At 42.3% G+C, this 26,885-nt stretch overlaps 1 protein-coding gene and 1 long non-coding RNA gene across 4 annotated transcripts in view; one reads left to right on the top strand and one right to left on the bottom strand.

The window, feature by feature from the left end:
• Positions 1-4,561: 4,561 nt before the first annotated feature.
• On the bottom strand, positions 4,562-17,407 carry LOC117015712 (uncharacterized). Its single transcript, XR_004421782.1, has 3 exons — positions 17,140-17,407; positions 6,445-6,679; positions 4,562-4,822 (listed from the first exon to the last, which is right to left on the bottom strand). It is a non-coding gene; the product is annotated as an uncharacterized LOC117015712 (long non-coding RNA).
• Positions 17,408-17,534: 127 nt separating this feature from the next.
• The window catches only part of CBFA2T2 (CBFA2/RUNX1 partner transcriptional co-repressor 2), a 131,757-nt gene continuing 122,406 nt past the window's right edge, over positions 17,535-26,885 (top strand). For 2 of the 3 annotated variants that reach the window (XM_033094832.1, XM_033094831.1), the window contains exon 1: positions 17,544-17,706. In XM_033094832.1, the coding sequence (XP_032950723.1) occupies positions 17,673-17,706 (34 nt within the window). In that variant the 5' untranslated portion in view covers positions 17,544-17,672. Of the gene's footprint in view, positions 17,707-24,646; positions 24,687-26,885 lie in introns of all 3 variants that reach the window. The other variant, XM_033094836.1, reaches the window with a different exon arrangement.

Raw genomic sequence — 26,885 nt, 5'->3', positions numbered from 1 at the left:
AGGGGGCGGTGCCAAAAGAATGGGGAAAAAGTGGCAAGGGTTGTTATAATTTTCTGAACCCTCAAAATAAAGCTTTTAGTAGAAAGTAAAGGTGGGAAATTCAGGGCAAGAAGGAACATTTGCTCTCTACGTCTGTGATGAGCAAGTCACTGGACCACTCGGAGCTCTCCTCCTGTGGAAAAGGGAGATAATAAATGTTCATGGTTCCCAAGGTAGTCTGGAAGATGACCTGAGATAATGCTGAGATAACGCTAGCCAGGCCAGCTCAATGTGAGCCACTGGGTTACTGTTGTTAATACAAATCATCATTATTATTATTATTATTATTATTATTATTATTATTATTACTAGGGGGACTTTGGGAAGAGCAAAGGGAAGGACATATGCAAATCCCCCCCCACCCCCAGCTCAAAATCTGCACCAACCAAGGTTATCTTCAGAGAAGCTCCTAACTTTCCCTGTTCTCCACCCACGCCCCCGTTCTACCCCAGGTCATTCCAGATAGACCTCCCCAGCATTTTCCACTGGCCCCCCCAGGCTCTCCTGCTCCCCACAGGCCTCGGCTGATACCAGAGAAGGTGCCCAATGGCAGCTGGCCAGGGTGCAGGGAGAGGGCCCGGTGTGGAGGGAAGAGGGTTCTGACCAGGCACCTGGCTCATTGTCTGAGCCTGCCAGCCAGCTGATGTCCTGGGTTGCCGACACCAGCTGGCCGGCCCCACCCCCACCCAACACCCTCTCCTCCTAGATCCCTCCTTGTCACTCAGCTTCCGCCCCCACCCACCTGCAGCCTAGAAAGACACAGGGTGTGACCAGAGGGTAGGAGCTATTGTCGCTCAAACTGTATGCTCATTTGCATTCCTTTAACATTTTACACACCACATTCATTTGTAGAGAGTTAGACTGTTGCAAAGCCTGCAGGGTCCTTTGGGTTTATTTTATTTGAGTGGGGTTTTGAAAGAAAATGATTTTGAGTGTTCCCTTTCAGACCAGCACTTCCTTATTCTGGGACTTTGGCCAAGTGACTTTGCCAGTCAGATCCTCAGTTTCCTCATCTCTAAATGGGGACAATAACACCTTTCCTCTAGAGTAGTTGTTGGGAATAAATAAGAATGTACCTAGCACAAAGTATGTGCTCAACAGATAAGAACTACGTATGATTTAAACATATTATCAGCATCCTAATGTCCTCCAGAGCCAACTGGTAAAATCTATGCTGTCCAACAAGGTAGCCACTAGGCGCAGGTGGCTATTTTAATTAAAATTAAATTAATTGGAACTTTAGTTCCTCAGTCATACCAGCCACATTTTATTTAAATTAAAATTTATTGGGGTGACAATGGTTAGTAAAATTACATAGGTTTCAGGTGTACAATTCTGTGATACATCATCTATATATCACATTGTGTTCACCACCCAGAGTCAGTTCTCCTTCCATCACCATATATTTCACCCCACCAGCCACATTTTAAGTGCTCAAAAGCCACCAGTTCTGGTGGCTGTCATACTGAGCAGGGCAGATATAGAATAATCCCATTATCGAAGCAAGTTGTATCAGACTGCTGATTCAAACCCTCTAATTCCTCTGAGCTTTTCTTCCTTTCTCTCCGGAATAGGACTCTCCCTTCTGCAGTCTTTCTTCCCGCCCCTATCAAGGTAATGACCTTGCTGAGTGGGTGTTCTTTTGTTCTCCTCTGCACCTGGGCAGGAGAACAGGTGTGGAGCTGTGCCCTGCAGCACCGAGGGGGTGGGTGCAATTGTACTGTAAAGTAAACAGCTGCACCCAACTCTGTCCCAGCCAGCAGGAGCCTCCAGGGCCCGGATGTGGATGAGGGCCCTGTCCCCATCACCTCCCAGAGGCGGTTTAAGGTCAGGCAACACGTCTGGGCCTGGGATGAGCAGTTTCCAGCACAGCTGACACCTGGGGAAGGTGTGCCAGATGGGAGGCCCAGCGTGGAGGGGATGGGAGGGGAGGATTAGGAACCTCTCAGTGCCAAGGCTCAGCTGCACCAGAGGCTGAAAGGAGTAACTGGGTCACTTCAGACTATTTCGAACTATATGCACCTACCTCATCTCTGGAGTTTTAAGCAAAGCAAGAAATGTACATCTCCATGTGATGGTCTTCTGGCAGCTCTAAATCTGAACTCTTGCGTTTGCCCCCAGGATATCTTTGTTCATCCCACAGCTGTCCCCGTCTAAGGGGATGGCTGCCCCATCCTTCCAGCTGTCCAGCCCCAAACCCTGGAATCATCCTTGACCTTTCTCCTTCCCATGCTCTACAAAGGAACCATCAGCAAATCCTATCAGCTCCACCTTCACAATGTATCTCAAATCCAACCCCTTTCCACCATCTCCACTGCCTGCCACCACCCTTGTCTGAGCCACCACTTCCCCCCTTTAGGATTGGTGGCAGCTTCCAGTATACTCCTGCAGTATACTCTTAACCACAGAGGATGAAGGTCATGTCACTTCTCTGCTCCAAACGGCCCGGTGGCTCCAAACTTCACTCAGAACAAAGTCAAATTCCTTACTGTGGCCTAGTGGGCCCCATTTATCTGGCCCTGGTCTCCTTGCTCAGCCAAATACGTCCTTTCTGTGCCAGGCATGATCCTGCCCCAAGGCCTTTGCTCCTGCTATCCTCTGCCAGGAACCACTCTTCCCTCACACAGCTCTGGCAGCTGTCTGTCTTCAGTTCTCAGGAATGTAAATGCCTTCTTTACAGACTTTCTTTGCCACCTTATATAAAATAGCACCCATACTACCCCACTGCCTTTGTCAGCTTGTTTTTCCTCAAGCCCCATCATAGTATATATTTGCTTACTTGCTTAGTGGCAGTCCATTGTCTTCCTTACAAGACAGGCGACTCCATGAGGCAGGGATTTTGCCTGTCCTGTTCACTGCTATACCCCTAGTGCTCAGAACATGTCTGGAACATAGTAGGTGCTCAGTGAAGGAAGGAACATGGTAGGTGTTAGGAACCAATGCTAAGCACCTGATATAGTTTATTTAATACCTATAACCCCTAAGGCAGTTACTGTTTTTATCTGACTTTGCAGGGGAAATGAGGCTCAGAGGCAATGAATTGCCCCAAATTAGGAACAGACTTATTCAAAGTATGTCTCTTGTACCACTCCCCACAGACAATTGGAATTGACAGTCTGGAAGCTGTAGGAGACTGAATTCTGAGTGCCCCAGGGGATTCAATTGCATAGGAATGACATCTGAGACCCTCTGCTCTCAATAGATGAGTCTTTTACACATTCTCAGAGGAGGCTCTAAATCTCTGGATTTCTCTCCTCTCTTAGTATGGCTTGTGGCCAATTGTTTAAAGGGGGAGAAAAGAAAAAGCAAACTGGAGCCCTCTAGGGCATACTTGAAACCTTTTGCATGCATTCTCTTGCCTCAGTCTCCTCGACCTACATTCCAGGATCTCCAAGTGGTAGCCCCCAGTCCCATCCAGGTCACTCTCCCTGCAGCCTGAACTTGCTGAAAAGGGTGCGGTTGAGGGTTTGAAAAGTGCTGGTGGGCAGGTAAAGAAAACATAGGAGGGGGAAGTAAGTCTGAGAGATAGGTAGGGGCTATAAAGGACTTTGTAGGTTCTGGTGGTCAATCTGGATTTTATTTTAAGCTCACTGGCGTCTTGGAGTTGTTTGTTGTTTTTGTTTGTTTTTCAACTTTTTATTGAGGAAAAACATATAAAGCACAAGTCATAAATATGAATTTTCTCAAACTGCACACACCCCCGTATGGCTCAGTACCCAGATCAAGAATCAAAACTTCACGAGCCCTCTTGGAGTGCCAGCCTCGTCACTAGGCCTCCCCCATCCCAAGTGTCATGCAGGGTCTCAGCTCCTGCTCCCCGCACAAGAACGCAGGACATGGTGAGGCCAAAAATGAACACAGACGGAGCCATGGATAGGGGCTTCATACCAATATCGTCTCGCTGGCGGCTGGGTTGGAGATACAGGGAGCAGGAGCCACACGATGCGCAATCCACCGTCTGCTTCTCTGCCAACCAACCAACTCCCTTGCCACTGTAGCCACGGCAGTTATATTAGTGGCTAATGGCTAACCGGTAACAGCTGATGGCCACCCAGCCACAGCAGATGGCCATCTGATTACAGCTGATGGCCATCTAATAACCGAGCCAGCACCTTTCCATGTGAGGCCGAGAGCCTGGAAACTGCACTCTGGGACTCTGTCCCCACACCAAGGGTCACCACTATCCTGACTTCTAACAACATAGATTAGTTTTACTATTCTTGGGACTTTACATATAAATGGAGTTTGTATATACTCTTTTGTATATACTCTTGTGCCTGGCTTCTTTTACTTAACATCATACGAGATTCATCTCTGTTGTCTGTATAGTTTTTTCATTGTCATTGCTATGTAGTATTCCACTGTGTGAATATATCACAATTTATCCTCCTGTTGACAGACACTTGGAAATTTTCTGGTTTGAGCTTTTGAAATAATGCTCTGTCGAAAGAACCCAAAAAGAGTCTGGAGGCTTTGGCTAGAAATAAATAACAAAGATTTATTCAAGTATCTTAGAGTTTGCAAACTGGAAAAACAACTAGGCAAAAACCCAGAAGTGTTCCAAAGAAGAAAGAAAAGTTAAGAGTTTTTATAGTAAAAAGTATATTCTAAAGAAATATCAGTCCTGCATTCTTAGCCCTAGGGTTGGTCCAGGACGGTTATCAGTCAGATGTCAGGCAGTCTGGATGATGGATGCCAGGTGGTCTGGAAGATGGACATCAGGAAGTCTGGTCAGGTCTGGTGGTCTGCTTAATGGATGTCAGGTGGCCTGGATACCTGAGTCCTTCAGGGGATAATCAGACGGTTATCTGGAGGTCTGGTGTATGTCCAGATGTATATCCAGGCATTGACACAGAACTGGAAAGTTTAAAAGTTTAAGTTCCCAAGCTAGTTAGAACAAGAATAGAGTCTTTCCTCATGCCTTAACTTTCATACATTCATAATGTTAGCAACGTGGTTAAAGTGACTCCATTTTATATACTCTCTATCTTCAGTCTTTCCTTAGCTCCTATAAACAATTGTGTACGTCTTTTCATGCATACATGTAAGCATTCCTCTCCAGTATCTACCTACCATGTTTCCCCAAACGTAAGACCTAGCCAGACAATCAGCTCTAATGCGTCTTTTGGAGCAAAAATTAATATTAGACCCAGTCTTATTTTACTATAAGACCGGGTATAATATATAACATAATATAATACTGGGTCTTATATTAATTTTTGCTCCAAAAGACGCATTAGAACTGATTGTCCGGCTAGGTCTTATTTTCGGGGAAACAGTAGGAGTGGAAATGCTGGGTCATAGAACAGGCATGAGTTTAGCTTTAGTACATACTGTTTTCCTAAGTGGTTGTACCACTTATACTCCTACCACCAGAGTATAAGAATTCATTAATGCAGGGAAGGATACAATCTGAGTCCTAGTTCACTATCCATGCCATTACAAATGTTTGTTGCGCAACTAAGTGAGTGAATACAAGCACAAGCTGAAAACGGAGACAGTTCTGTCTGAGGCTGGCTAAAATCTCCTGAGTGGCACTTTCTCATCAGATACCGTCCTGGACCCAAAGACCAGACATAAACAAGAAAAGGTCTCTGCTGCTAAGGAACACACAGCCTGTATGGAGGGTTTTAAACTGTGCTCCAGTGGGGTTTCTGCATTCAGTACAAAGGAATACTGTGTATTCTAAAAGGACCAGGGTGCCTGAAAAAAAGAGGTGGAGGAACATGATAACAGGTGGGCAGGACTTTAAGACATTCATCTCTAGGCCTAAAAAGAAGGTTCAAACAGCCACCAATTTGGGCAAAAGCCTGAAAGACAGAGTGTTGTCTGGAGAAGACCAAGTATGGTGATCTGGGGTAAAAACATGGGTTCTGAAACACCAGTACCAGCTGTGTGTTCTGCAACAAATCACTTAACCCTGAGCCTTAGTCTTCTCATCTGTTAAAAGGGATAATATGATAACACTCAACCTGGCAGGATGGTTTGCTATGCTTTGAACTTCGTGCACAGTACCTGGCACATAGGAAACATTCAATGTAACTCTTGTGAAGCATTTGTCTCTGACTGGAGAGGAAGATAGGACAGGCAGAAGGTAAGCAAGGTTAGAGTATGTACAGCCTTGAATACCATGATGAGCTTAAGTAGCTTCTGTCAGGCCATAGGGAGCCAGTTCGGATTTTTAAAGGAGGCTGGAGAGTGGGCAGGGCCACAAATTAGAGATGAGTTGTGGTTAGGTCCTCTGACTGCAGAGGACACTTACTGAAGTGAGAACCTTAGAAGCAGGGAAGCCAATTAGGAGACTTACAATAACAGTGCAGTGTACATTTCTGCAGGTATGACAGATTTCATAATAAAATGTCTGAAGGAAGAACAAAAAAAATAAAGAAGTAATGAGAACCTTACCCTGAACAGTGGAAGTCAGTATAAGGAGGAAGAAATGGGTTCCAGAAGTCAATGAGACAATGATTGGGCGTGGGAGTTGAGAGGAACACGTCTCTGGACCATTATCTGTGGGGCAAGAGGTGCACTGCTTAGGGGCGCATCCCCTCCTCCTCTGGGGCACTATTGAGTCTTGTGAGTTTACTTATCCATCAGGGAACAATACTGGCCATTAGCAATGTTCCATATTTTCTTTTTTCTAAAAAATTTTTTAAATTAGTTTCAGGTGTACAAAACAAGACATTTCACCTCTCACAAAGTGATAACCCCCCTCCCCCAATCTATTCCTCTCTGACATCATATATATCTATTACAATTCCATTCCCTCGATTCCCTATGCTGTACTCCACATCCTGTGACTATATATATATATTAAATTATAGTTGACATACAATATTATTCAGCTTCAGGTGTACAGTGGTCAGGCATCTACAACATCCATGAAGTGGTCTCCCTAATAAGACATGTTCCCATCTGACACCCTACAACATCTTTACATTATTGATTATATTCCCCAAACTGTCTTCCATAGCCCCGTGACAATACTGCAGTTACCAATTTATGCTGTCTAATCCCTTCCCCTTCTTCCTCATCTCCACCCCCCCTTCTAGCAACCATCAGTTTTTCCTCTGTATCTCTGAGACTATTTCTGTTTACTTTGCTCATTTATTCAGATCTTTAGATTCCACACATAAGTGAGATCATATGGTATTTGTCTTTCTCTGACTGACTTATTTCACTTAGCATAATGTTCTCTAGGTCCATCCATATCATTACACCATATTTTCATCTATAAATTTAGAAATGATGTCAAGTAATTTTAATACCCATTGTTAAGATGTTGTGAAATAAGTGTATTGAACCATTATCGCTAGAAATATGATTTGGTAAAACTAAAAATGTTGCTATTATTTGGCCCAATAATACCATTTGGAAAAATCTATTCTAAGAATTAGAAAAATAGGAAAGACTGATGCATAGTGATGTTCGATAAGACATAATTTATAACAGAAAAAATTTTTAAAAATGTAGCTCTAATGACGATTCATATTGGATTCTACCAAAAGTAGAATATATCATATTCATTAAAGTGATTTTTATGAATAATTTTTAGTGACATAGAACAATGCTGATGTATATAACAGTGAAAAAGGAAAAAAGGCAGGAAGCAGAAATGTATTATCAGTGTGATCTCAATAACGTAAATACCCATGAATAAAAAATTTTGAGAAGGATATACAGTCAAATGGTGATAGCAATTTATTTCTCAGTGTCAAGAATTAAGAGTGGTTTTCATTTCCTTCCTAATCTTTTTGTGTATTCGGACACAATTCCCTCACCATGAGTCTGCTCACATTCCTCTCATAATCATAAACAATCATGAATTTTAATAATACAACCCATGGCCAAGAAACTCAATTTGTTCTTTTCTCCCTCTAAGCTCTTGGGCTCTTCAGCCTCCTATGGAGAAAAAGCCTTGCTTATTAGAAAAGTCCCAACCATGCAAATACCTCTCTGGTGCACAGACAGGCTTTCTCAAGTGCCATCGGCATTTCAGACTCCTGTTTACCCAACAAGGGCCATACACCCTTAAATCAGCTTCCCCTCAACGACTGTCATCTGGCTGGGCCTTGTGTTTATCATTCATTAGCAGAAGGGGAACGGCCAGGGCAGACAGCAGGCAGCATGCATTTCCCTCTGCCACCCATCTTTATCCTCCACATCACCAGTTAAACAATTACTTGGTTTGGACAAGAAACAGCCAGGGCCCTAAGCAATTTCCTTAGGTCTATGGAGACTATAATTCCTTTACAAAGTTGTAAAAAGAATGTCAGAATTCAACTCTGTCACCTGAGACTAAGCTTCTGATTCAGGTCATCTTTATGGTAAGTCTCTTAAGTTTCTATGGCTGGTAAATGGAGTGGTTGCAAAACTGAAGTCAACTGAGATTACAAGGCACCCAGCCCTATCTCTGACTCCTTTTTTTTTTTTTTTAAGATTTTATTGGGGAAGGGGAGCAGGACTTTATTGGGGGAACAGTGTGTACTTCCAGGCCTGTTTTTCCAAGTCAAGTTGTTGTCCTTTCAATCTTAGTTGTGGAGGGTGCCGTTCAGCTTCAAGTTGTTGTCCTTTCAGTCTTAGTTGTGGAGGGCGCAGCTCAGCTCCAGGTCCAGTTGCCGTTTTCTAGTTGCAGGGGGCGCAGCCCACCATCCCTTGCGGGCATTGAACCGGCAACCTTGTGGTTGAGAGCCCACTGGCCCATGTGGGAATGGAACCGGCAGGCTTCGGAGTTAGGAGCATAGAGCTCTAACCGCCTGAGCCACCGGGCCAGCCCCCTATCTCTGACTCTTAAATGTTAGTGTCCCGGACCCTGTAGGCCTTAAGTAGCTAAAGGATACTGGCAGATGTTTTGTGTTTTGTGGCCCTGATCTGTTCCCAGAAGGCCTCTGTCCTCCACCCACAACACACATATACACTCCACCAGGAACTAAGCCAGAATGATAAAGAAATAGAAAAGATGGTGAACATGTGGAAGCTAATTTGCTATCCCTGTATTTGAAATCAAAGAGAACTTAAGAAATCTATATGTTTGAAGGCAGGCCTGCCTAGAAAGTTTTATTTTAACAAAAAAAAAGGTGGGGGAGGGAATAACGAAACAAACAAAAAAAGATTTATTTTCAAAAACAGTAGAATGTGGCATATCCAAACAATGGAATACTACTTGGCAATCAAAAGGAAGGTAAGCCTACTAATAGATACAACAATATAGACAAATCTCAAAATCATTATGCTGGGTGAAAGAAGCCAGATAGGTCCATATAAGCTGTATGAGTCCATTTACATGCAATTTTAGAAAATGCAAAGTAATGCATAGTGACAGAAAGCAGATCAGTGGTTCCTTGGGTCCAGGTGCAGATGCAAGGATTGATTGCAAAGGAGCAATAGGAATCTCATAGGGGTGGTGGAAATGTTCTGTGTCTTGATAGCGCTGGTGATTTCATAGGTACATACAACTGTCAAAGCTCATCAAATTGTGCCCTTTGAATTGATGTGGTTCATTGAACATAATGTAGACCTTAACATAGTCGATTTTTTAAAAAGCAGTAAGTGCTGGGAGAGGGCAGGGTGGGGAGTGACCGCTAATAATAAGTATAGGGTTTCTTTTTGGGATGATGAAAATGTTATAAAGTTAGAGTCTGGTGATGGTTACACAGCTCTGTGAATACACCACTGAACTGTACACTTTAAATGGGTGAGTGTATGGTATATGAATAGTATCTCAATAAAGCTGTTAAACAAAAAGCAGTGATATAGCTATAGTGATAGAGGTCAGAACGGAGGAGACCTCTGGGTGGGGTATCGACTGGAAAGGAACACTACAGAGGCTTCTAGAGTGATGGAAAATGAACTTTTATCTTGATATGTGGTGGTTGGTTACAAGGTGTTAAGCCTGAAACAATTCATTGAGCTGTTTGCTTGAGAGTTCTGCATTTTGTTATATAAATATAGATTATACTTCAATTTTTCACTTTTTTTTTAGAAAAAAAATTTTATTGGGAAAGGGGAACAGGACTTTATTGGGGAACAGTGTGTACTTCCAGGACTTTTTCCAAGTCAAGTTGTTGTCCTTTCAATCTTAGTTGTAGAGGGCGCAGCTCAGCTCCAGGTTCAGTTGCCGTTGTTAGTTGCAGGGGGCAGAGCCCACCATCCTTTGTGGGAGTTGAGGAGTGGAACCGGCAACCTTGTGGTTGAGAGCCCACTGGCCCATATGGGAATCGAACCGGCAGCCTTTGGCATCAGGAGCACGGAGCTCCAACCTCCTGAGCCCCCGGGCCGGCCCTGTGTAAACAGTTTTTAGACCAGTCTTGCATTCTCAGGATAACTCTAATTTGACCCTAATGTATTATCCCTTTCATAAATTGTTGAATTCAATTAGTTAATTTATTGTTGAGGATTTTCACACATCTTCATGAGAAATATTGGGCTACAGTTTTCTTATAATATCTTTGTATAGTTTTGGTATCAGGGTAATTCTGGCCTCATAAATGAGCTGGAAGTGTTTCTTCCTTTTATTTTCTGGAAGAGATTATGTAAAATTGGTATTATGTCTTCTTAAATATTTGGTAGAATTATTCACTGAAGCCTTTTGAGTCTGGAGGTTTCTTTGTTGGAATATTTTTAACCAAAATCAATTATCTTTAATAAATATAGGACTATTCAGATTATCAACTTTTTTTTAGTTTAAATGCATTTTATTTTTAGACAATCAACATGACATGTTTTTCTAAAAAACAATGCCTTTGCTCCAAATAAATCAAGGTCAAAAATAAATGAAGAACAACAGTCTCATTGTCTTATTCCTGGTGTGTGGATGAAAAGCAGCAGCCACTTATGATGACAGGTGATAGATCCAAACTGCCAAATTTGTTAACGTTTTTCCATTTTGAAACCATCCTTAAAGAAAATTGTATTGAGGTCACACCATCCTCAGAGTAGTCCAGCAGAGCAACCATGCGATCTGGAATCAGGTTTTCACCAATAAAGTACTGGTAGTTTTTTGAAATTAGCAAGGATGTGCTTGATTTGTTCTGCAGCTCCTGTCATAAAAGGTTTTATTCTTTCTGGTCTCTGTTCTTTTTTTTAAAGATTTTATTGGGGAAGGGGAACAGGACTTTATTGGGGAGCAGTGTGTACTTCCAGGACTTTATTCCAAGTCAAGCTGTTGTCCTTTCAGTCTTAGTTGTGAAGGGCGCAGCTCAGCTCCAGGTCCAGTTGCCGTTGCTAGTTGCAGGGGGCGCAGCCCACCATCCCTTGCAGGAGTCGAAACAGGCAACCTTGCGGTTGAGAGGACGCGCTCCAACCAACTGAGCCATCAGGGGCTCAGTACAGCTCAGCTCAAGGTGCCGTGTTCAATTTTAGTTGTAGGGGGCGCTGCCCACCATCCCTTGCAGGAGTCGAGGAATGGAATTGGCAACCTTGTGGTTGAGAGCCCACTGGCCCATGTGGGAATCGAACCAGCAGCCTTTGGAGTTAGGAGCATGGAGCTCTAACCACCTGAGCCACCGGGCCAGCCCCTCAAGTTTTTCTTTGATTGATTTCATGTAATCTTTGATGTACTTCTTGTAGGCTTCACTGTTTATTTTGTGAAGCTGGTTTCCTGCAAATTATGGTCATGATAATATCAACACCAGTGACTACTGTGCTTTCCTGTTCCTTCACCCTCGGGGCCTTCAGCGGAGGCATTTCCACCAATGAGAGTCATCAGTGTTACCCTGTGTGCTATTGACCATCTTCCCCTCCACCTCCAGGCACAGCTGGTCAGGGATCTCCAGGATCTTGTAGATGTCAAAGAACATCTATCTCATCATGGCTAATGAGGTCCAGATAGGTAGATGATCATGATGGCGGCTGGAAGATGACTACAGTGGTGCTGGCTTACCAGGAGCCTGAGGCTTGGAGCTCAGAGCTTGGAGCCAGTACGATGCAGCCCCAGCAGCTTTGTGGGAGGGGAGCTGGCAGAAATGCCAGATTATCTTTTTGAGTGAGCTTTAGAAGTTTTTATATTTTAAGAAATTGGTCAATCTAAGTTGCCAAATTTATGGGCATAAAATTGTTCATAATAGTTATTATCCTTTCACTATCTGTAGGGTCTGTAATAATGTTCTCTCATTCTTCATATTGATACATTGTGTCTTCTCTCTTTTTTCACTGTTAGTCTTGATAGAGTTTTATCAATTTTATTAATATTTTCAAAGAACCAGAAACTTTTGGTTTCATTGATTTTTCTCATTCTTGTCTCCCTTTAATTAAATTCTGCTTTTTATCTTTGTTGTTTCTTTCCCCTAGCTTGCCTTGGGATTAATTTGCTTTTCTCCTGGTTTTCTTTTTTCTTTTTTTTTAAGTAGAAGTTTAGATAATCGATTTGAGAATGTTTCTTTTTTGTAATATAAACATTTAATGTATATAAATTTCTCTCTAAACACTACTTTAGCTGTATCCTACAAATTTTGATATGCTGTATTTTCATTTTCATTTGATCCAAAATACTTAACTAATTTCCCTGTGATTTCCTCTTTGACCCATTGGTTATTTGTTAAGTATATTGTTTAGTCTCCAAGTAACTGGGGATTTTTCCAGAAATCTTTCTGTCATTGATTTCTTTTTTTTCGTTTGTTTTCATTTGTCATTTTTAAGGAGGGCACAGCTCACAGTGGCCCATGCAGGGATCAAACCGGCAACCTCAGTGCTACCAGCACCGCGCTCTCAGAACTGAGATAACTGGCCACCCCATTATTGATCTCTAGTTTGATTCCTATATTACATCAGAAAACATACTCTGTATGATTCCAATTTTTTAAAATTTGTTAGGTTTAGCTTTTGACATAGAATATGGTCTATCTTGATGAATGTTTCCTGTGCATTTCAAAAGAATGTGTAATCTACTGTTATGTGGAGTGTTCTATAAATGTAAATTAGGTCAAGTTGATTGACAGTTGCATTAGTTTTTTTTATCTTATTGACCATTGTATCTTCTTTTTTTTTTTTTTTTAAATTTTATTGGGGAATATTGGGGAACAGTGTGTTTCTCCCGGGCCCTTCAGCTCTAAGTCATTGTCCTTCAATCTAGTTGTGGAGGGCACAGCTCAGCTCCAAGTCCAGTTGCCGTTTTCAATCTTAGTTGCAGGGGTCGCACCCACCATCCCATGAGGGAATCAAACCGGCAATCTTGTTGTTGAGAGCTCGCATTCTAACCACCTGAGTCATCTGGCCGCCCCTTGACCCTTGTATCTTATCCCATCCACAAACGTAGTGGTTTAGAAAAACATACACTTATTATCTTACAGTTGTGGAGGTCAGAAGTCCAAAATTCATCTTACTGGGCTAAAATCAAGGGATTGATGGGCTGTGTTCCTTTTGGGGGCTTCAGGGGAAAATCTATTTCTTTGCTTTTCTAGAAGCTGCTTACATTCCTTGGTTCCAGGTTCTTTACCCCATTTTCAAAGCTGGAACCATAATATTTTCTTTCTTTCTTTTTTTCTTTAAGATTTTATTGGGGAAGGGGAACAGGATTTTATTGGGGAACAGTGTGTGTTTTTCCCAGGACTCATCAACTCTATCCAAGTTGTTGTCCTTTCAATCTTAGTTGTGGAGGGCGCAGCTCAGCTCCAGGTCCAGTCGCTGTTGTTAGTTGCGGGGGGCGCAGCCCACCATCCCTTGCGGGAGTCGAACTGGCAATCTTGTGGTTGAGAGCCATCTGGCCACTCGGGAGCTCAGCGGCAGCTCATTGACTTCAATCTAGTTGCGGAGGGCACAGCTCGCTGGCCCATGTGGGAATCAAACGGGCAGCCCCGTTGCCCAGAGCTTGAGCTCTAACCAACTGAGCCACCCATCCGCCCCCAGAAACATGACATTTTCAAATCTCTCTCTCCTTCTCTTTCTCCCTTACCTCTGCTTCCATTGTCACATTTCTGACTCTTTTAAAGGCTCTGGTGATTATATTGCGCCTACCTGGGTAATTCAGGATAATTTGCCCATCTCAGGGTCCTTAACTCAATCACATCTGCAAAGCGCCTTTTGCTATATAAAGTAGTACATTCATTCACAGGTTCCAGTCTACATTATTCTGCCTGCAGATTGGAAGTGTTGTTTTATACAGAAGATTAGAAATGCTGATACTCTGTCTACTTGTTCTGTTAATCACTGGGAGAGGAGTGTTGAAATCATCAATTATAATTGTGGATTTGTCTATTTTTCCTTTCAGTTTTGTCACTTTTTCTTCATGCATTTTGAAGATTTGTTGTTAGGTGCATATACATTTAGGTTTGTACATCTTCTTGGTGAACTGACCTTTCATTTTTATGTAATGTCCCTGTTTGTTCCCAGTAATATTTCTTGTTCTTACTTCAATCTTAAAAAGTTTGAAAAAGGCATTTTTGTAACAAAATTGAAAAATAAACTATGAAGAGACACCTTGAAATGGCTTATGTCTATACTATGAAGTGCTGTGCATTTTTGAGAGGTTGTTACTTCAAAAAAACGAAGGCAGTGGGGCAGGCTTGATGGGGAGACTTTCGAAGCCATTGTTATAATTGGCTGTTTCCTTTCTCTCATTCCCCATTTCCAACTCTCTGGCAAAATTTATTGGCTCTATATTTAAAATATACCCTGAATTGGACTTCTTCTTACTCCTCTACTGGACACCTTGGTCTACCATCCCTCATCTAACCCTATAACAGCCTCCTAACCCTATAATCCATCTTCCCCACAGTAGATAGAGGCATATTTTCAAAATGTAATCATTAACAGGCCACTCCCTTGATCCAAACCCTGCAAAATCTCTTGTTGGTTTTAAATAAAAGTCACATCATTTTCCTTGGGCACCAAAGCCCTGCAATATCTGGTTCTATCTCCCCTCCTGGCCTCATTTCCTACCACTCTTCCTTTTATCCACACAGCTCCAGTCATACTGAGCTCCTTGTGCCTATGCCCAGAAAGTTTATTTCCTCCTCAGGACCTTTGCATTTGCTGTTACCTTTGCCTAGAACATAATCCCCCCAGTATATTCTCATGTCCTGATCCCCCATTTCATTATGGTCTCAGCCCACATATCATGTCTTCAGAGATGACTACCCACTGTAAAATGACACAGCTCTTATACCACCTCTCTCTTCCTGTTGTTTTTTTTTTTTTTTTTAAGATTTTATTGGGGAAGGGGAACAGGTCTTTATTGGGGAACAGTATGTACTTCCAGGCCTTTTTTCTAAGTCAAGTTGTTGTCCTTTCAATCTTAGTTGTGGAGGGTGCCGTTCAGCTTCAAGTTGTTGTCCTTTTAGTCCTAGTTGTGGAGGGCGCAGCTCAGCTCCAGGTCCAGTTGCCGTTTCTAGTTGCAACGGGCACAGCCCACCATCCCTTGCGGGAGTCAAACCGGCAACCTTGTGGTTGAGAGGACGCACTCCAACCAACTGAGCCATCTGGGAGCTCAGCACGCGCTCCAACCAACTGAGCCATCTGGGAGGCAGCTCAGCTCAAGGTGCCGTGTTCAATCTTAGTTGCAGGGGGCGCTGCCCACCATCCCTTGCGGGACGGGACTCGAGGAGTTGAAGTGGCAACCTTGTGGTTGAGAGCCCACTGGCCCATGTGGGAATCGAACCGGCAGCCTTCGGAGTTAGGAAGGCTCAGGCCTTCTAACCGCCTGAGCCACTGGGCCGGCCCTCTTCCTGTTTTTTTTTAAACATTAAATTATACTTTCGCTTATTTGTCATGTGGGTAGCAATATTATCTTATTGATTACTGCATCCTAGCACAAGATAGGTGCTTGATAAATATTTGTTCAATGAATGAATGAATTCTTTCCTTTCCTGAAGATCCTTCTATGTACTAACAACTTCTAGGCATGAAAGGTAGAGGCTAGAGAGGTATTGGATGGAAATAGAGATTTAAAAAGAGTGTGTATAATAATAATGGGAACATTTGAAAAAACGTACTTGGCACTATGCTTTTCATGCAAGCATCTTGTGAGCTAAGTACTATCGTGAGCTACTTGCGGAGGATCAGAAAGGTGAAATGACTTGTCCAAGGCTATGTAGCTGGTAGGTGTGGAGCCATGATTTTACCTGGCCTCTCTGGCTCTGGCATGTGGGCTCTTAGGTTTAGTACAATTTTAGTGTATACATTGTATGTAGGTGTTAAGAAAAATTATCCAGTTATCTAAAACTTGGAAGTAAAGCAAAAAAATACCTACATGGAACTCCAATTTGCTTTTTTAGTTAACAATATGTCTTGGCAACCTTTTTTTATTACCAGAGTATATCTACCTATTTTTTAAATGTTGCATATTATTCTCTATAGTTTATTTCACTAGTTCTCCATGAAGGGTATTCAAGCCAATTCTGATTTTTTTTTTATAAATAATTCTGCCATAAAATTATCTTCCTATGTGTTTTTTCATACACATGAAGAAGTATTTCTTTGGGATCAAGACCCACAAATGGAATTGTCAATCTAACGCATGAAATACGGTAACTCATTGTTTGGTGTTTTCCTGATTATTAAAGAGGTTGAGCATTTTTAAAATGTTTATTAGCCATTCAGATTTTTTTCTATTCATTTTCTTTGCCCATTTTAATTAAATTATCTTTTAAAAAAATTGGTTTGTAGGAGTTTTTTATTCTGAATAGTGATTCTTTGTTGAGTACGTCACAAACATTTTATCCCAGTCTTTTGCTTGTAAAAGACATAGCAAAGTTAAAAGAACTTTGTATATGGTGTCTTTGTACATAGAAGAGTTTGGAGTTTTTAAATCTCTGTTTTAATTTAGTCCCTGTTTTTGAGCCTTTAGGAGGCAGAATAGTTCAGAGTAGCTCAAAGTACTGAGTCTGAAGTCAGAAGTTTCTAGGTTTCAATCCCATCTCTGCTTTTTGCTGACAGTAACCAGTGGGCAAATTGGCTGGTGAGAAAACGCTTTCAGTTTGTGCAGAAAAGGGAAAATAATACCTCTTTCACTTACTGTGAAGATTAACTGGATGGCGTGTATAAAAGCAGCATCTGAACATGATAATGTGCTCAATGACAATAATAGTTAAGCGTTATTAATATTATGACGATGACATTTTAAAGGAAATTTGTAACACGATAGGCCAAAAAAGGGAAGAGACTTACCCAAATACACGCTCTCGAAGGCGACCAGGTCTTAACCTGTGGAACTCAGGTAAGGCGTTGCCTCCTCCCCCCTAAGCTCCGCCCCCTAGGACCCCGCCTCCGTCCAGGGGCCTGGGCCGAGGCTTGCACCTCTGCGGGAAGCCCAGTGCCTTAAGAGTGGGCCTTGCGCGTAACTGGCGCGCGTGACGCAGGAGGGCGGGTCTGAGAAGCAGGATGCTCCGGGATAGGGAGGTAGGATCGCGCGGAAGGGGCGGGGCAGGTCAGGGGGCTGGATTTAACGGGAGCTAAGCTGTGGGCCGGGCTTCCTTGTGCGTTGGTCTGGCGGGCGGGAGCGCGCGGCGGGGGCGTGCCCGGCTGGCGGGGCGGGGCCAATCGAGGGGCGGGGCGGCGCGCGGCCTAACGGCGGCGGTATCGGCGGCTGTAGCGGCTGCGCTGGGGTTGGCGAGCTTGGTGACTACAGGTCGTGCGGCGGTGCCTGCGAGGGACCCTGGCGGCGGGTGGAGGCGGGAGGCTTGCGACGGAGGCACTTGGCGATGGTGGGCGTCCCTGGAGCGGCCGCCTTCCAGCGTAAGCGGGGCGGGAAAGCGGGCGGCTCAGGGGGGCGTGTGAGAGGCCTGCGGCTCCACGGGCGCGAGCTCGGGAGAGGCCCCCGGCGGGAGGCTGGGGAGGGGAAACTGAGGCCCGAAGCAGGGCGGCAGATCCAAGGTCATGCGGCGGGCCGGGCCTTGCTGGACGCATGCTGCGTCGCCCCGAGGGCTGGGGGCTCACGGTGTGAGCGAAACTGTGGGGACTGCGGCCTCGGAGCCCAGGCCCGGCCAGTGTCCATCCGACTTGCCCGCGGACAAGGATTGTTTTGTTCTCCCAGCGCTGGGCCGCTAAGTCCGTCTCCTGTGGAAATATTATACACTCCTAATTTCGAGGGGTATATATACAAGGCCGATGGTGGAGGAGAGAGGATGACCCCTCTGAGGGGCCTGTTGAGTGCAGGGTCAGGAGTTGGACTGCCTGGGTTCACATCCTGGCTCCCCCAATTCCAGGCTGTGACCTTGGATCTCTCCGAGCCTCTCTTCCTCCATCTGCAAAATGGGGGTGTGAAGATTATCTCCTCTACCCCCCCCCACCCCGCCCCGTTCTTGTTTTTTGTGAGGCCAGTAGAATGCTTGGTACAGACTCTGGCACATCCACAAGCGTGAAAACTGTCATTGTAATCGCTAATAAACCTCATCTAGGGTGAACCTCACTCGGAAAAGCCCAAAATTGGGCTCTGGTTGTGTATTTAAGATTTTATTTTGTCTTCGTTTAGTCCTGCTCTATGATCCAATTGGTTTTCTTCCATTCCTCCATTTCCAGCATTTTTCTAGGTACCTCTTAGAATTGTGAGATCCTTGCGGGAGAGGTGGGGTCTCTTAATAACAAACAATAAAATTTTAATTGTTTCTTGTTACAGTAGCAATAAGGGCCAACATTTTTTGAGCACAGGCATTTTGCATTCTATTCATTTAATATTTATTAAATTATTAAGTAAAAGGTTCCATTCTCGGCCCTGGGAATATAGCAACAAACTAGATAGACCACGTTCGGGCTTTGAGTTTAGTTGGGAGAGGGGAGAGACATGGTAAATGAGGAAACAGAAATCTATTTTGCATGTTTTCTCTCATTTAATTCTGGTGACAGCTTAGAGTTTTTAAGTACTTGAGTATGCCCCTTTTGCGGAGGGTGAAATTGAGGAACAGAAGAAATCCTGCAATCTAATGTAGCCTCAAAGCCCATCTTCCACACCTAAAAGGGAGGCTTTACACAGCCTCTCTCCTTTGTCCCACACCCATTAAATGCTGGATTGAAGAAATGTAAAGGAGATGCCCCCAGCTGATGCCTCTTCATAGTCAAGCCTGCAGTTATAGCTTTTGATGGTTCCCTTCCTCTTGGACTTACAACTAAAGAGAGGCTGACAGAGGTGACCTTTAGGTCTGATAAAGGTGCACCATCCCTGTACAGTGACAGAACTTTTTAGCTGAACTTCAGTTTTTAAGTCCACATCTCTTCGATGCAGTTTTCAGTTTAAATGTGCCCCAAAGTACATTTTTACTTCTGTTATGTAACTATGTTTTGTTCATTTAAAAGCATTTGTGGTGTTCCTCAGACAATTCTATAGTCCTAGGCAGTGCTTAGGACACATTTTCTTTTCATCTGGAAGTATATGGTAAGCTGCATCAAAATACTGAGAGGGCTTTTTTCAGTGAGGTTCTTCATGATACAGTTAGATTCAGCATTGACCCTCTGCTAAGCACCAGGCCCTGTGCTGATGTAGGGCTTACAAAGATGAATGACTAAGAGCAGAACTCTTGCCTCGAGAAGCTTACCTATAGTCTAAACATTTGGCTAATGTTTTTAACTGAAGTGCTAGGCAGAGAGAGTGTGGGAGCTCAGAGTCCCTGGGGGAAGTAGTCTAGAGCAGTGGCCTGAAACGTTTTTAGTGTTCTTTCTTTCTATCAGTAAATAGGGTTGAGTATACGCACACATGGGAATGTTTGTTTTAAATTACAGTTACAGTGTTGACTGTACTCTGTATTGTGTACATTTTATAACGTGCAAAAATAGACATTTAACAAAAGGATGAGCTAAAACAAATAGAAATATTATAGAAGTTCCAATATTGTCTTTCTATACCCCAGTGTGTGAATAATAACTGTGCCTCCTGGGGTGGCGACCATGGTCTTGTAGTGAGACCTCTTCCATCCATTAGGTCTGTTGAAATTCAGTTCTGGAGTTGTGCCTTGCTTGAAATCTTGGGGTATAGTCCTTACTAGCCTTGAGACTCTGGGCATGTTCCTTAACCTTTCTGTGCACTTTATTTTCCTCATCTGTAACATTGACATGATAAGAATTCCTAACCTCATTTGCAGTTTTATTGTGATGATTGATAATATGTATATATTAATATAACGCATATGGTAATATATGTACACGGTGCTAGACACACTTGGTTGCTATTAATTTAATGGCTGAGGATGCAAAACTGACTTAAGATCTCACAGTTTAGTGGGGCCCCTGCACAGGTACATGGATAATGATAAAGTGCTTTACGTGCTTGAAGCATAGGCTTTGGGGAATGCAGAGGAGGAATAACTAATTGTTCTTGAGGGTCCAATGAGGTTCAGGTAGGAAGGCAACAATTTGAACCAGTCTTAAGGAGAGGGTCTTTTTCCAGGAGATTGGTACAGTGGAAATTCAGAGGTGGTTGAGAGCCTGGTGAGTAGTTCTCCATATCTGGACCTGCAGGGAAACCGATTGAAGCTTATATACCTTGTTAATAGGATAACAGTGAGTTCTGGCTGGAGTTGAGCGTGGCAGAGGCCAGATGGCAAGGAAGTCTGTTCCAGAACTTTCACAGCACCACAGCTCTTTCCTTTCTGGTGGCACTTACCTAGTTCTGCCTTCTTAGTTATCTAAGGATATAAACCCATAAATACTGTAAGCTCCTTGAGGGTTATGATAGTAACTATTTTTGTGATTTTATTTTGCCTAGCAAGATAAGTAGAAAGTTCATAAGCATGGGGAAAGGCATATAATTCATTGGACCTTCAAAGAATGCTGAACAATTCCAAGTGAAATGGTAAAAATGACCATACTAATGAAAAACTCGCTTACAGATATTTTATGGTAGGCAGGCCCTGTGCATTACTATTCAGAAGGGTTGAGAATTGTCATGTCCAGTAACTTTCCTTATCTGGCACTTAGCCATTAGGATAGAGATATGAAAGTGCACCAGACTTCTCTGAGGCTGAATTAGGTGCCTTCCATTTGCTCCTCTAGACCACTCGCTTTTCTTTCCCACTCTGTTGTCTGCCCGGAGAGGCTGACTTACCTACATGGACCACATCAGTGGGTTTCCTTCCCTTCTGAGGTTGTGGAATTTAATTACCCTGCTCCCTTATGGGTGTTGCTTCTGGCTGGCTATGTCCCTTGGCTGAAGGTTGCTACTCCTCTAAAGGTGGTTCTTTTCTACATGACTCGTTTCTTTTAGGTTTGGCAAGTTTTATTTCCTTTGTTCCTGGGGCTTAGAGGTGCTCTCACTAGTCCCAGGGTGCTAGAACTATCCCTTGTGATTATCTTATACCCTACCCACACCTTTATGGTTCCCTTACTAAACCCTCCATGAATTATCCTTACTGGAGTATACCGTCTTTCCTTATTGGGACCATGACTGATTGAAGCTTGTATATCTTGTTAATAGGATAACTCCTCAAACTTTTACTTAAAGCTTGCTTATATTCTGCACATACTTCAAACAAAGATACTTGTCTGAGCCCAGCTCATATCAGATTTAAAAGCAGCAACTCAGATGGAGAGGGGAGGGTCTTCCCCAGGTAATCTTACTCACCTTGAGAAGCAGGGTCTCATCCTCTCCTGTGGTCCTTACCTACCTACTACGCCACATTGATGCAGTTAGTAATTTTCTCCTCATACTATTGGGTAAGAAAAACAATGGAGTAAGATTAAAAGCATCATAATCTGTGACTACACAATCAAGACAAGTTAAATTGCAGTTAGTAGCCTGTTTAAAAAGGCAGAGATACACATGAGGCAGTTGTTTGGCATAATGGAAAAAGCAGAATTTGGAGGCAGACTTTGGGTTTGAGGCCCAGTTTTACTGGGAAGTTATTCAACTTCTGAGACTCAGTTGTTTGTTTAATCTATAAATGGGGAGAATTCCTGCCTAATAATAATACTGACTAATATTCACTGTTTATTTTGGGCCAGATACTATACTATGCCAAGTATTATACTCACCTTGTGCCTTTTAATCCTCCACTCTTTTAGTTAGATATAAATACTTATTTTACAAATTAGGAAATTGACTCAGATGTCATAGAGCTCTAATAAATAACCAAGCCAAGATTAAAATCTAGATCTTTCTGATTACAGAGCCTGAGCTTTTAACATTAAGGTAGCTGTTGTTTAACATGTGTTGGTCTACCAGTGAATGGGAATATCGAATCCTTGTTCCTACGCTTGTGTCACTGTGCAAGTTCCTAATTTTGAAAGGTCATTTAAGTTACCAAAATACAGCATTTATAAAGTGGGGGGAAACAGTGCTTATAGATAATCTAAACATTTACTGCACTACAGAACTTTTTCTGGCTGATTCTTTTGGGGAAGAATGTTCAGAACCTTTGTTGCCCCATGTTTTATGCGCTCCACCCCCCACCCCCCACGCCCCCCACCCCCCTGCCACCTATACCCCATGGCAGAGTTGAGTGAAATGAGCGGAAGCTTTGAGAGTAATATTGCTACAAAACCTTAATTACTTAATCAACTGCTATCTGCATATTGATTTAGAATTGACATTTCAGTGAGTCCTTGTTTAACATTGGGCATAAATTTTCCTATTAGGAACAAAGTTATCCTTTGAGGTTATCTTGAAAGTTGTTGACTGCTTATTTTGAGAGTTGGGACTTACTAAATTGAATCATGTTTTGGACACTAATGGTTTTTGTCTTCATCTTTGACTTGAATACATTTATGCTGGTTTGGAACCAGATTGCTTTCCTATGTACTGAGAGATTCTGAAAATAAGCAAAGAGACGGACTAGTTTGTTCTTGAGTATTAAGTTGTGTAGAGTGTACAAATCTAGACTTTATAATCTGTTATTTGAATGTAATGAATAGTTTTAGGTGGGGAGGATCATTTAAATGATCGTGTACAATGAATGAATGCAGCACTAGGATCAAGGTGAATTAATTCACTAAGCTCATACCTCTTCCAGGGTAAGGAAAAAAATAGGAGGAAAGAGATGGAAAGAAAGGTTTCTTGCCTGTCAGTTTTACCCTCATTCCTTAGTTTTAGAGTACTGTTTTGAACCTCATATTATAGAAAGCGGTTACTCAGTTGTAAAGCTTCACTTCAAATCCCTGAAAGTTTGAAGGCAAATGAGGGAGAATCTTGCCCCTGGTTATTTTTTCTGCTTGGTAAGAATACCAAGAAGAGAAGGGGTCTCACTAGTGCTGTACTCACCGGCCCCACGTGCAGTATGCCCTAGTGTATGTACATGTGACAGAGCCTGTCTCTGGGTTTTATTATGGCTGGTTAAGTAGCTTTTTGCCTCTGTCTCTGGTTTCTGTCTCTGGCCCATTGAAGCCCTCAAGGCTATCTGAAATTATAGGGGCTGGGGCACCATAAATTAAACTTGTGAAATGAATCCATTGCAGATATGTCAACTGAATCTGACTTTTAAGTACAGTTGAATTCTTTAAAAAAAGAACCTTTGCTAGATTTTCTGCTGGGCGCTTTTTATGTGTCATCTCATATAACTTTTAGGACAACCTTGGGAGGGAGTTAGTATCTCTGTTTTACAGATGAGGAAATAAGGCTCAGAAGTTAAATAAATTGCCCAAGGTCATACAGTTAATCAGTAGCAGATGCACTATTTAAACTTAGTTCAATCCTGGTGTTGAGTTCATTCGTTATACATTGAGATCTGAGTCCAAAACCCACTATTTTGTACTCTGTATCACGTGGCTCCTTCTTTTTACTAACTAGACTAGAGGTTTTTAGACATGTGTTCCATAGGATCCCAGAGCTCCCTGAAGATACTTGATGTCCCTTCTTTCTTCAACCACTTTCTTTCCCTAACTAGTCTTTTCTTATTTTAAAATGTCCTAGGAATTGGGATATGATTTAAAGACGCCTCTACTAGATCTTGGTCTTGGTCTTGTTCAGGTGTATCTCAGGGCTTTTGACAATGCATCCTATGTGTTTACTGATCTTAGTGAAGTAGATGATAATAATGAACATCAAAAGCCCAGGAAATGTCCCTGTTAATTTTGCTTGGCCCTGTGAGGAGCTGTCAAATATGGATCATCAAATATCATGTATGGACTCTGCAGTGAATCTTTGCTTCGCAGCTCTTTAAGATTTTATTTTACCCCTCTATTTTGCATTGCTTTAATTAAATGCACAAATCAAAGTAAAATTCAGAATAACTCAGAGCTTGGTATCCTTCTGTCTGAATTTATAGCTTTGGAGTTGGCTAGACCTTTCAATTCAATTAGCTGATGGCGACAAATATGTAATCTGACCTCTCTAGCAGCTCAAGTGAAATGTTAATACCAGGCATAGCACAGCTCCCTTGACACACTGCTTTGACCTTTTCCTCTCTTACAAATGTTTCCCTTATTCCTTTGTTAACTTAGCCATCTACATGCAGAGGTCCTGCCTGCTTTTAATTTTTCAAAGCCACATCAGAACAGACATTCAAATAGCACAGATTTATTCTTTTTTACCTTATTTCCCTAGAGCTACGCTAATCATAGTCATGGTTTTCTCTAATTCACGTAGTTTTTACCTAGTTTACCATCCCATTACTACTACCTGTCTGTCCTCTCGCTCCTCAAACCCATCAATAAAAGCTAAAATACTACTAACATTTTCCACCATCAACTATGGCAGGGTGTTTGTCTTTAATATTGAGAAAGTGATTATGTCTTTCATTTTGTTTCCCCCTAGAGAAGTGGAGCCAACGTTGCGAGGAGGAGGCAGGCTGAAAGTAAGTCCTTTACAGCTGAGATTAACTGTGAGGTGGTTTAGGAGAGGAAAGTTCTGAGTGGTGAGGTGAGGGAGAAAGAAGTAGGGGAAGGAGGTGGTGATGATCTTAGTTCCTCTGGCATTCATTCATTCTCTAGCCGCCTAGAGCTACTTAGAGCTCAGCAGCTCGTTTTCATAAGCTCCTCAGTTTTCCCTTGGTGGGTTGGTCTGGCTAAGTGGTTTAAACTGTGCTTTTATCTCTTCTCAAACATATTAAAGATACTATAAGCTGCTTTAGAAAAATGCAAACACATTCAAGAATGGTGATCTGCATTATAAAAAATACTTTTTGTACTCCTTTTTCTTTTTTTAAAACTTGGATTTTGACTTAATTTCAAACTTAAGGAAAAGTTGAAAGAGTAGTGTTAAAATTCCTATATGCCACTCACCTTGATTCCCACGTGTCAGTGTTTTACTGTGTTTTATATATTTTTTTCTCTTTACATAGACATACTACTTTTCTGAACTATTTTAGAGTAAGTTACAGATGTCCTGCTTCTTTTCTCTAAATAACTTATTGTATATTTCCACTAAATTATGACGTTCTCTTATGTATCTACAAATACTTACCAAAATCAAGAGATACGGCTATGATACAATATTACTAATATGTAGACCTTATTCACATTTAACCATTTGTTCCAATAGTATTCTTTAAAGGAAGAAAAAAGTTTTTTCTAGTTTAGAAGCCAGTCCGGGATCACATGTATTTAGTTGTCTGATCTCCTGTCTCCTTCAGTTTGGAAGAATCCTTCAGTCTTATCTTTCTTTCATGACCTTGACTTTTTTGAATGGTATAGGCCATTTATTTTGTAGAATGTCCCTGAATTTGAATCTGTCTTCCATATGAATAGATTCATATTATGCATTTTGGCAGGAATATCACAAAATGGTGTTGTATCCTCAGGGTCTCATATCAGGAGGCACATGATGTCCATTTGTCCAGTTGTCCATTTGTCCAGTTCTGGTGATAATTCTGATCATTTGTTTAAGGTGATGTCTGCCAAGTTTCTTTAGTGTTACTATTTCTTTCCTTTTTAATTAGTAAGAATCTTGTGGGGCGATACCGAGTCCATGTGAACACATGGTTTTCATTCAGCTCGTACCCACTAGACTTAGCATCTTTTAGTTTGCCTGGGTCAGTTATTATGACAGTTGTACTATGAGTTTCTATTTCTATCAGTTCTTCACTTACTAGTTAACATTCTACTGCAGTATTTTTCTTTTAATTATTTCTTACCTTTAATTATTTATATATATTAATATGGATTCTTATTCAATAAGTTATAACGTTACTATCACTATTTATTGAGGTGCTCACATTGTCCCAGACTTGGCCAGTGGGAATCCCTTCAAGCTAATTCTTGTGTCCTTTTGACAAGTTCCCAACCTCTTTTTTTAATGAAACTATTTTATCTGTTTATTTAAAGCACAGTAAAAAAAAAAAAAAATTGTATACTTTGGAAATTCAATGGCAAGTTTCCAACATTCTTGAACCAGTTTCTTAACTTTCTGGCACACACAAAAAATCAATTGAGAGACTGTAAAAGTACGTTTTTTGGGGCCGGCCCCGTGGCTCAGGTGGTTGGAGCACTGTGCTCCTAACGCCAAGGTCGCCGGTTCGATTCCCACATGGGCCAGTGGGCTCCGCCCTCTACAGCTAAGATTGTGAACAATGGCTCTCCCTGGAGCTGGGCTGCCAGGAGCTGCTGTGAGCGGCCAACCCACTGATGACGACTGGCGACTGACTCCCTAAGCTGGGGGGAGCGCAAGGGTCACAATACTAGCATGGGCCAGGGAGCTGTGTCCTCCACAACTAGACTGAGAAACAACGGCTTGAACCGGAGTGGGAGGGGAGAAGCGGAAGAAGGGGGGAAGCATGTTTTGAACACCCTTTGTTAATATGAGTGATTTTGTAATCTCCATTTTTAGTGGTTTCCATAGTTGTTTATCGGAACAGTTTGCAGGAAAAAAATGATTGTATAGAAAGAAATAGGGGAATAGCAATTTAATATGGGAGCTGAACAACAAACTGGTCAGTATACTATAGTATACTCAGACTCAGTGCCCTTCCTTATTTCATACCTACTTTGTTTTCACGAGTAGTACAAGAATATGTTTTTAACGTTTAAACAATATAAAGTAAATATCCCCTTTTGTT

Source organism: Rhinolophus ferrumequinum, chromosome 23 (assembly GCF_004115265.2).
Source record: "Rhinolophus ferrumequinum isolate MPI-CBG mRhiFer1 chromosome 23, mRhiFer1_v1.p, whole genome shotgun sequence".
Classification (NCBI taxonomy): domain Eukaryota; kingdom Metazoa; phylum Chordata; class Mammalia; order Chiroptera; family Rhinolophidae; genus Rhinolophus; species Rhinolophus ferrumequinum.
Note: the sequence above shows the minus strand (reverse complement) of the source record. Positions and strands in the feature narration are given on the sequence as shown.